Below are 11,206 nucleotides of genomic sequence, written 5' to 3' on the forward strand. Positions count from 1 at the left end.
GAGTATTGATGAGTATGAACTTTTAATTCCAATTTAAGGATTGTTTTATCATGAAATAGATTTGTAATTGAATATTGGATATTAATCAGTGAAGTATGGAGTATTTTAGGGGTTGTTTCTTAGTTTAGGGACTATTAGTGAGTATTGAGTGTGGACTTGCAATTTCAATTTAGAAATAATTTTTTATGAAACGGATCTGAATACTATTTGAAATATTCGATTTTCCTACAGAAAATATTCCACAGGCATACAGCTGGATTTTCCTGGGACTTTATTTAATAAAAAAAGTTTTCTGCAGATAAGGAATTGGTAGAAAATTCCGCAGAAATATCTGCGGATTTTGCTGCGGAATATATATTTCAAACAAAATATTTTAATACAATACAAAATTTGCAGGTAATTTAACAGGAAACTTTCTGGCGGATAGCTATTTAATAAAATCAAACAATAATATATAATTTATAGTTAATTCCGCAGGAAAGTTTCCTGCGGATTTTGCTGCAGATATCTATTTTAATTAATTTTTAATTTTAATTTCAATCTTAGTTTTTAATAAAATAAATAGTATGCAAATTTTAATATATATTTATTTAATTCTTCAACTTATATTTTAATAATAGGTATGAAACTTTTAAAAAATAAAATTAAAAAACTATAAAAAATTGAAAAAAAAATCTAATAAAGATTAAAATAAAAAAATGTATAAAAAGTTCAATTTTTTTGACACATATGGCACCAAGTATTTACCACTAAGACACTAAATTCAATTTTATTTTATTGAAACAAAAGTTATCTATAGTTTACTAGTATTATATCTTAAACTAATTGTTATTTTCCTGCAACGTAGTATTGATAGCACGATTTCGCCGGAGTCCCATCTTCACCGGTGTTCTGTTGCCGCATCCTCGCCGGAGCACGATTTCGCGAACCCTAGCGACTTCGTCTTCTTCATCTTCACACTATAACTCAAGTATTCATCTATGTTCCTTGCCATTTGACTTGCTCCTGTTTCTTGTTATGATGATCACTACGCCAAATAAGCTATTTAATAGCACTTTTTTAAATTTTGATAGCGCTTAAAAGCGGTATTAACCGCGCCGCTATTGTAATCATTTTTTGTTTAATAGCACTTTAAAAACGCTATTAAAGTACCAGTTTTTAATAGTGTTTTTTCTAAAGCGCTATTGAAGTATGCATTTTAAGTGTGTTTTGATTTGATTTTGACAGCACTTTCAAATTAAGTGCTATTAAAGGACACGTGTTTGATAGCGTTTTCAAACAAAACGCTAATATATGACTCATGTTTGATAGCACTTTTACAGAAAGCGCTAATATATGACTCATGTTTGATAGCACTTTCAAAGAAAGCGCTAATATATGACTCATGTTTGATAGCACTTTCAAAGAAAGCGCTAATATATGGCACATTTCTTTTCTTTTTTTTATACATAAAATCATTCTATTGGTGTGCAAATATCAAAAAGCTACATTCAATTCAATACCAAATAATGCTTTAAGTTACTCATTGCATACATATTATGATCCATCAAATACCAAATAACATTTTAAACCAAATTCTCTTGTTTACAAATATCATAACATATATAGAGGGTATTTGGTGTACTTAAAAAAAAGAGGACATTTGCATAGCCAAATTTATAGATGCATGCATTTCATCTAAGAGTACTTTAATCCAAATCCCAAAACAAAAAGTCATATTCTCTAAATAAAACACCTAAAAAACAAGAAACGACAACAAAACAGCACCAAGTAGCAACCATACTTCACGAACCAAAAACGTTGAACCCACAGGTACAATCATTTAGCTAGATAAAATAACCGCTTCTTGTTTTCCTGTATCATAGAAGAAATATTGATTATGTATTGTACAATAAAAACCAATTCAAGATATATAAAATAATCAAACATTTAATGTGGGTCTAACAAGTCTTCTTCGAATTATTTAACCAAACAAAAAGAAACGTGCGAGTAAAAAACTAACCAAACAAAAAGAAACGTGCGAGTAAAAAACTAACCAAACAAAACCATACACATAATTAAACAAACTAAACAATAATAAAAACATCACCCAACAGTGCAAAAACACAAACTCAACAATAATGCAAAACACAAGTTTGTACTTCTACACCGTCTCTGACCAACACAAGATTAATGATCAAAGTGGACCCTATTTTCAGTGACTTTATAACCTGAACCAAATTACACGACACCTTTATAATCTTAATCAAATTGTCTTAAACAAACACAAAACACAACAACAAAGGCAAGAATGGAACACCTTTCTCAAAATTTGCCCTCACCTGACCCATACCTTTAAAGTCTGAAGCAAATGGACTATAGTAAAATGGATAAAACCTGCATTTTATTTCCAATTCTTGCTTCTTATTTTCCACACGCAATATAAAATCAATTAGGCATAAGTAAACGAAATGTCGCTTATAACTATATTGTTACTTACCATGTCCATGAAGCAACTCCTGAGAAATAGTACTCAAGAACCCACAATAATCCTTCAGTGTACTTTTGCACCTACAATTTAATTTCCACCACTATTCAATATACTTAAGCGAAGGACACAACTATCGGCGTATGCGACGTCATTGCTTCATAGAAATTAAGAAAAAGAACAAAACAAAATAAGTAGCTGCAGGGAGAAACTTACTACTTCTTTTCTTTTTAGCTCAATGTTGGTCGAACCGTCCACATAAATTTCTCTTTATAATATCTTTCTTTAACTCCATCAGTTCCCAGTTTTATCTAAAATAATTTTTAAAAACACTTACAAATCAACCATATATTGAATTTTAACCTAATCTAACTTCATCTCCATTTACTTGAGAACAAAATCAAGAAGTATAAAATTATAACGGCCTTATCGAGGAAAAAAAGTGTATACCTTGTCATTCAAGAAATCTCCACTCGTAAATAAATCCCCTTTACCTCTCATGCATTTCTTTAACTCCTCTTTTAAATCATTTGTGTTTTTCAAAATCTAAAAAATAAGAATATAAAATGATCAACAATTCAACATCATTAAACTCAAATAATATATTCAACTGTAAAAAATGTTAATCAAAATGCATAATTGCTTCTTCATCAAACACTGGACAAACATTGTTGGAAGCCGGCATCTTCTTAATGTGAATAGCGCAGTCTGAACTACTTCCATTCAAAAACAATAGTATCGTAGCAAACACCACTGGTCCCTTGCAACTTCATAACTAATCCTTCAATGGCATTTGTTCCCTGCAACACAAAGAAAGACTATAGAAAAAATAAAATAAAAAGGAAATCTTAATTTAGTTGTTACATGAAGAAACAAATACAATCACATATAAAATGACATGATTCCATGAACGAACTTCTCCAAAAATTTGAGTTGCTACATGAAGACACATGAATGGAAACTTGTAAGATTTTTAACATGGACAAAAATAAGAGTAATGTACAAAGAGATAGATAGGAACACCTAAGCCTAAGGTGGTTTTTATATTGTATCTTTAACAAGGACAAACACTTGATAGATAATGAATCTCACTATTTTTCAACAATTGATGGGAAAAGTAAAAAACATCATGTCTGGCATCTCAGGTGAACTTTCACGAACAATTTATTCGCTTTTCTTACGGTGTGATTAGTTAATACATTAACTACATGTCTTATGACACCATAATTTTCTTTTTATTGAATATTTTTTCTTTTAACAAAGCTTCATCCATCACGTAACTTGAATGGAAGTTGCTAATAATTAGCTTAAAGGATTATAATTTACAAGAAAAGCATATCAAAAGAATAACAAATTTGAAATAAAGAAAGCATATCCAAAGGTTTCTCATAAATTGATAGACTACCAGACTCTACATACATGTTTATGTGAAACACTTAGAATACAGCCCTTGAAAAGCCTATATTCATTACAAATGTCCCGCCAATTCCACAATGCACTTTCAATTTCCATCATTATCATCATTATCTATTCATTGAATATCTTACACATCAAAACCAATCTTTCATCTAATGTAAAAGTGGTTTAACTATCATCAAAGTAAAATCAAATTCAAAAGTGTCACACCTTTTCACTATTCAAAATTGAAGCATCAAATTTCAAAATAACAAACCTTCATTGCAAAATTATAACAAACACATTGAAATCAATTTAATTGACATAACAATCCAATTCTATAGAAGAAACACTTACGCAGTGGTTTCTTGACCGCTACCTTGAGTGCCAGTACTAACAAAAAACCCAACCGGTTTTCTTGGAAGCTTCTGCCCCTGCCACAAAATCCCCGTAGAATCAAAGAAAGCCTTCATTTGCACCGCCACAGAGCCATACCCAGTTAGAAACCCAAAGAAAACACCTTCAGCAGCCAGAAACACCTTCATTTGCGCCGCCATAGAGCCATTACCACTATGCATTTCTATCCATTTTCAATCAAAGAGACATATCAAGTTGTGGGCAGAAATGCACCAAGAGGCCTGCAACTTACAAACAGTTCCAATGCAATTCACATCACAACCAAAACAAGTCTAAACCCATGTTCACATACCATATTCACATTGCATACATGAACATACAATTACAAATAAGATCAAAGCACATCATTCAAGTCAATTCAACAATGCAACATTCCAATTAAAATGCAGTTAAGTTTTCAATACCACTCATCATCAAAACATGAAGCTGATTCCAAAAAATATCAGTTCATTTAGCCCTGGTGCAGCAACACAAATTGGCAGTACATATACCAAAGCATCATTTAATATTCCAAACCAAAACAGATGCCTTAAAACATGCATAAGTGCCCACATACACACAATACATAGTACCATAAACCAAATGATGTGCCTTCAATTGTGTTGCATTTTCGAATTGTAGTATTCCTTCGAGAGCGTCCACTATTAGGCGACAAAGTTCAAGGATAATGAGGCACTGGATAAGAGGAATTTCATCGACGAGACAACCTGATAAGTCAGAGGAGTTCACTCTTGCTGAGCTTGTTTCAGCCACCAATAATTTCTCACTTGAGAACAAAATTGGGGCTGGAAGTTATGGTGTTGTTGACAAAGGTAAACTTGCTAATGGCTGCGAGGTAGCAATCAAAAGAGGCAAAAACAATTCAATAACAAAGGTTTTTCAAGAGACAGAGAGTGCGTTTGAGTCCAAATTAGCCCTTTTTTTCTCGTCTGCATCACAATCATTTAGTTAGGCTAGTCAGTTTCTGTGACGAGAAAGATGAAAGGCTCTTGGTGTACGAGTTAATGAAGAATGGAGCATTATATGATCATTTTCACGACAAGAATAACGTCGACAAGAATAGTAGTTTATTGAATTCTTGGAAAATGAGGATCAAAATCGCGTTTGATGCTTTGCGTGAAATCGTGTATCTCCATAATTATGCAGTTCCATCAATAATTCAGAGACATAAAGTCATCAAACATTCTCATGCACGTGAATTGGACAGCGAGAGTGTCTGATTTTGGATTATCACTAACGAAAGCGTCAGGAACAGTCAGATACATCAATCTCGGCATAAAAACTTCTGATTCATAGGCTCAAACCAGATTTTAAGTTACTAATATTTGTGGATGATTCTAAGTTTATATCGAGCAAATCAGATTTTAAGATACTAACTTAAACATAAATCTCAAATTTTATCAAAATCACCTCAATCGCATGCATCGAAGAAATCCCTATGTTTCTAATCTTACGATTCAAACAGAATAAATAAGTAATTGAAAAAAAGCTCAAAATAAAGAAGAATCTATATACCTACCTTCAAAGATTCCGGCAAAGACGTATGGAGAAGAGTGCATTGTTGGGTTCAACGCTATGAGTGGGAGAAGGACTGAGTTCGACGGAAGGTGGGAATCGATGGTTCGACGGAAGGTGAGAATATGGTTGACGGTGTTTCCTCCGAGCTTCTTCTTTTCCGGATTAGGGTTACCGGAAGGTGACGGTAAAGATGAGTTGACGGTGGTGAGTCGGTGGAAGTGAGTTGTGGAAGTGGAGAAGGGAGCGGTGAGTTTTGGTTTTTGGTGTTGTTGCCAAAATTTGTGCAGCAAAATGAAAACTTTTCGCCTAAAACATGTGTTTTGGTTTTTTTTATTTCGATAATTATTAATTATAAAAATAATAGCAGATACAGTAATTGGAACGTATTTTGTTTTTTATTTATTTTATAAATTATATAATGAAAACAATAGCGCTTTTTTATGAATGCTAATAAAGTGTATCTTACTAAATAATATTAATAGTGTTTTGATAAAAGTGCTATCTTAGTGAATATTTATAATACCGTTTTGACAAAAGTGCTATCTTAGTGTAATATATTAATAGCGTTTTGTAGAAAGCGCTATCTTACTGAAGTTTAATAATAGCGCTTTTTTACAAAGTGCTATCAAAATCATATTGTCTGTATTTTATAATAGCGCTTGACTATAAAGTGCTATTATAAACGTGTTTTTCCTTTTTTAATAGCACTTTATTTAAAAGTGCTATTAAATTAGGCGATACAAAATATCAATTTTGGCGTAGTTAACTGTGGGTAAAATCATAGTGGTACTGTCTTGAGATGATAATATATGTCGATTTATAGTTGTTGCCAGGAACTTTTAGGAAGACACAATCACTAACCTTTGCATCAAATTCGGTTGAAGTTGTTCATAATGGTGTGGCTTTGCATTGCTAGTCATCTCCCTCCAATATTGTAAGTTACGCATCTTTATTTGATGAACACTATCATGTTTGGATAAACATCTTAATCAATATAAGCACTTATTATATAAGCGCTTATTATATAAGCTAATATAATAACAAAAGATAAAATAAATTCAAATTAATTTACATATAAACCATAAGCTACTTTTCATAAGTTATTTTGGAGAAATTATGAAAATAAGCTGAAAAGAGTTTATCGATTAGGCTTACGGTGAGAATTGAATGGATTCTTCAACTGATTTAGATGCCTTTTTCTGTTCATCTTTGTCTGCAACTGCCAATTCCTTTGTCAATGTTGTATGTCAGCAAATTCAACAGTTGATTTTATGTAACATTTAGCTCAAAACAAGTTTCGTCAACTGATTTAGATGCCTTTTTCTATTCATCTTTTTCTAACTATACTCTTAGTTTAATTCTTATTCAATCATCTTTGTTAATTTTCCACTGCAATGCATTGAGTGAATGAAGTGTGTTATTATGGTATTTCAACATTGCAAATTGATTTGTTTTCCTTCAATAAGGTCAAATATAATAAAAAAACCTTAATTGTATATGAGCCATGTAGGTTTTGAATACTAGATAGTACAGAACTAATGGGTTAATGGTTAATATACTATCGATCCTACATTTAAAATAATTTGGTTCTTTGAAGAGAAGTTAGGATGCAATGTTTTTCTGTTATGGGATATGAGTTATAGTACCAATTAGTTAGAGATTAAAACAAAAATCGGTTAGAAGTTAGTTGGGGAATGTTGGTTAGGATGGTGTTAATTCTGAACATTAAATCTGAACTTTCTGTTATGATTGTATAGGGCTTCATGGTGCTTGTTCAATAGAAGGTCCAAAAGTCGCAGAAAAATTGGTAAAACCGCTATTATGGTGTTTGGATTGAATAAGTATTCCCTTGATATGAACTTGATTGTATATGCTGCTGACTTGGGAATAAAACATATGGCTGCCTTGGTTTGATTTCATGGTTTATACATGTCATGGTGCTCTTGAGACTATTAGTTTATTTTGCCATATGTTTTTTATCCAGTAACAAAATCTAGTATTTTTCAATGACAGTGACTCCACTTGTTTCTTTGTTTTTTACTCTGTATTCAATTTACTATATTTCTTATCAAATTCAGCTGATAAATGTAATCATTTTAAATCTCATTTGTTAGCTGGCAAGATCGGTTTTTGACTTGAGTATAATAGCAATTTATCTTGGAGGTTAACTTATATTTAAGATTATGTTACAAATTCACACAAGACTCATGTTATCCTGAATATAAGTCACTGATGCCCTCTTTATTTCATTTGGCAAATCTGATATGTCCACTCAACAATATTTGCTTGCTTGTTCATTTCAAAAAATGTCAAAGAAAGGAGTAAAAGGTTTGATAACAGCAAACAGAGACAAGGACAAAGATAAAGATAAAGATAAGAAGAAATCAATTTCTCGTTCTTCTCGTGCTGGTTTGCAGGTAACCTCATTCCTTAAACCCTCCTCTTCCGGATCCGTCTAAACCCTAACTTTTATTTTTTTACTTTCATGTATGTCTGTTTGGCGACGCCGTTTTTTTGTATGAATTATTAGGTTTTATTTCAAATTATGTAATTTCTTGCTTATTACTTATGTATGAGTGAAATTAGTAATGAATTATGGAAATCCAACAAAACAAATTAAGATAGGTTATAATGCATGATACAATTGGTTTCCCTTCTACAATTTGTATGTTCATGTCATTTTGTTTCAGAGCAATTTTTTGAGAATGGCTTTAATTGCATATCCCATGTCATGTATAGCACTATTTATTGTATATTTTTGAACTTTATATAATATACAATACACTAGTATGAGCAACTGTGCATATAAACTCCCAATACATCAACTACAAATACTTGCTTACTTGCCTGTGTCCGCTTCCTTTTCTATTAATTATTGATCAGATAATGATTGACTGCAGTCAAGAATCGACGCATTCACGCTGTCAATGATTATCGGAACATTTTCCCATTCTTTCTTCTATCAAAACAGAACTTTCTTCCTTGTTAGGAAGTTAGGAATCCATAGATTACTTGTAGACATCAATAGTAACTTAAAAATAAACCTTAAGAATTCACTTTTATTCAATCATATTTTCCTCTGGCAGTAACTTATATAGGAGCTACAATGGAAATGGAAATTCTTGTGCATCAAACATGGATGTATAATAGGCTTCTCCCTAGCCGGAGCGGACATACATATGAATTTTTAAAAGGAGTTGAAGAGTTTATAACCTTTGCTTGTCAACAAAAGGAGTATTTGAAGGATGGTGTAATAAGATATCCATGTAAAAAGTGCAAAAACAAGGACCACCTCAGCCCGGATGAAGCAAACAGTCATATTCATCAACATGGGTTTACACCGGAATATTGGAATTGGACATGCCATGGAGATATAATTCCTCACATCAATGATAGTGACAATGATGATATAGATATGGTAGCACCTTGTAGTAGTAGTCAATAGTGGAGTTATGAACATGTTCATAGATACCAAGACATGGTGTTTGATGCTGTTGGTTTTAATCGCGAGCAACATTTTGTACAACATGAAGAGGAACCTTCAAACATGGAAGCAAATTTTTTTATGACATGTTGAATTCAACTCAGCAACCATTGTGGTCGGGATGTAAAAACACAACAGAGTTATCTGCTGCTAGTAAGATGTTGAGTTTAAAATCTAAACACAACATGTCACTGGCATGTTTCGATGATATGGTGAAGTTTATGAAGGAATCAAGCCACTCAAAGAATGTAATTCCCTCTAAATTTAGGGAAACAAAAAAACTTGTGGATGGACTTAGTTTATCAAGGATAAAGATAGATTGTTGCATTGGTGGGTGTATGTTGTATTACAAAGAGGACATAAATTTAAAGGAATGCAAGTTTTGCAATGAGCCTCGATACAAAACATGTATTATGTGTAAGCGTAAGCGAAGGATGTATATTTGAAGGATGTATAACATGGTTTTTTTAATACAAAAAAAGTTTACATGGCCACCAGAACACAAAGTTACGGTGTGATGTAACTTTGAAAGAAGAGGTGCCGCTAAGATGTCTCGGCTACTACAAGATGTTCGCAAAGACTTGGAGTACAGACCGGGTTGGATGGGAGATGATGTGTGGCAGCAATTATCGGTACATTGGAATTCGTTAAAGTTCAAAAAAGCATCTGAAACGAATAAAAGAAACCGGTCTTCTATGGATGGCACATCTCTTCACAATGGAGGGTCTATTCCTCATCGTTTGCATTGGAAAAGAATGGTATATATTATATGTTTTTCATTATATTTCTTAAATATAATAAATGACACTATTCTTTTGTAATTTGTAGAGAAAGGAAAAGGGTGCAGATCCATCATTGACCGAGTTCTATTTTCGCACACATCGGAAAAAAGGGTCAAAGTTGTGTACAAGTTCATGTTGAATCTGCATATGTAAGTATTTCAGAAAGTGTTAATTTGATTGAATTTCAAATCTGCACACAAGTCTTTTGGAAATTATCACTTTTATTGAATTTAATTCCTTACTATTTTTTCAATTTTCTTTTAGGATAAGTTTGAACCAAAAAAGTTGGAGATTTCTTCTCAGAATCCAACTATTCCAGGAGAGGACGAAGCTGATAGTCAACCAACTATTGAAATGCCACCTGATTTGGATATATGGGTAGAGTCAGTTGGAAAGAAGAAAGGGAGGGTATTTGGTCTTGGAACCGCTTCTATGACTTTGGTTTCAGTATCAAAGAAAACCTCAAGTCTTTCAAGCGACTCTCAAGAGCTTGATGTTTTGAGAAGTCAAGTCCATGCTTTAAATGCACCGTTGCAAAGACAAGAAGAAAAGCTGGGGATGGGGCAACAATTGCATCGACAATAAAAGAGATGGTTGAATCGAATAATAAAATTTCATTTTTAATGAATCATTTAGGATTTGTTGGGTCTTCTTCGCATCCACCACAACCCACTAATGAAAGTGATCACACAAATGAAAATGGCGTCGATGAATCAAATGAAGAAGACCTCAGTAATGAATTTTGATTTGTACTTTTTTTCTTTTTGACTTGGTTGTAATTTGGATTGTTTTATCTTTTTAACTTGGTTGACAAGTGATCATACAAATGTGACTATGTAAGAATTTGAATGTCTTATTTAAATTGCAAACATTTTAAATTATAATTTTATTTTATATTATAGTTATCTTAATATATAATTTATAATATTTCAAAAGTTTATTAAAATAAAAAATTATTTAATTTGAGATAGAAAGTATCTGCGGAACCTGTCGATTTAAATTTGCTGTAGATTTATCTGCGGATTATTTCCTACGGATTTAGCTGCGGAATTACCTGCGGAATTTCCTATCAAAAATATTACCCACGAAGATTTTAACTGGAGACTAAAAAATTTTAAACATTAGTATCCATTAGTATCTGAC

General features: G+C 32.2%; 1 protein-coding gene and 2 long non-coding RNA genes across 3 annotated transcripts; 1 reads left to right on the forward strand and 2 right to left on the reverse strand.

The window, feature by feature from the left end:
- Positions 1–1,506: 1,506 nt before the first annotated feature.
- LOC131634233 (uncharacterized) lies at positions 1,507–3,128 on the reverse strand. Its single transcript, XR_009293507.1, has 4 exons — positions 2,918–3,128; positions 2,684–2,778; positions 2,480–2,550; positions 1,507–1,854 (listed from the first exon to the last, which is right to left on the reverse strand). It is a non-coding gene; the product is annotated as an uncharacterized LOC131634233 (long non-coding RNA).
- Positions 3,129–3,326: 198 nt separating this feature from the next.
- Positions 3,327–6,579, reverse strand: LOC131634222 (uncharacterized). Its single transcript, XM_058904875.1, has 4 exons — positions 6,539–6,579; positions 5,799–6,103; positions 4,220–4,442; positions 3,327–3,994 (listed from the first exon to the last, which is right to left on the reverse strand). Exons 1-4 carry the CDS (start codon positions 6,577–6,579, stop codon positions 3,991–3,993), a joined length of 573 nt encoding a protein of 190 aa, XP_058760858.1. The 3' UTR covers positions 3,327–3,990.
- Positions 6,580–6,619: 40 nt separating this feature from the next.
- Positions 6,620–10,839, forward strand: LOC131634234 (uncharacterized). The gene is made up of 6 exons (XR_009293508.1): positions 6,620–6,731; positions 7,555–7,604; positions 8,113–8,214; positions 8,884–10,039; positions 10,110–10,212; positions 10,328–10,839. It is a non-coding gene; the product is annotated as an uncharacterized LOC131634234 (long non-coding RNA).
- Positions 10,840–11,206: the final 367 nt, after the last annotated feature.

The sequence above is a fragment of the Vicia villosa genome, unplaced genomic scaffold (genome assembly GCF_029867415.1).
Source record: "Vicia villosa cultivar HV-30 ecotype Madison, WI unplaced genomic scaffold, Vvil1.0 ctg.001262F_1_1, whole genome shotgun sequence".
Lineage (NCBI taxonomy): Eukaryota > Viridiplantae > Streptophyta > Magnoliopsida > Fabales > Fabaceae > Vicia > Vicia villosa.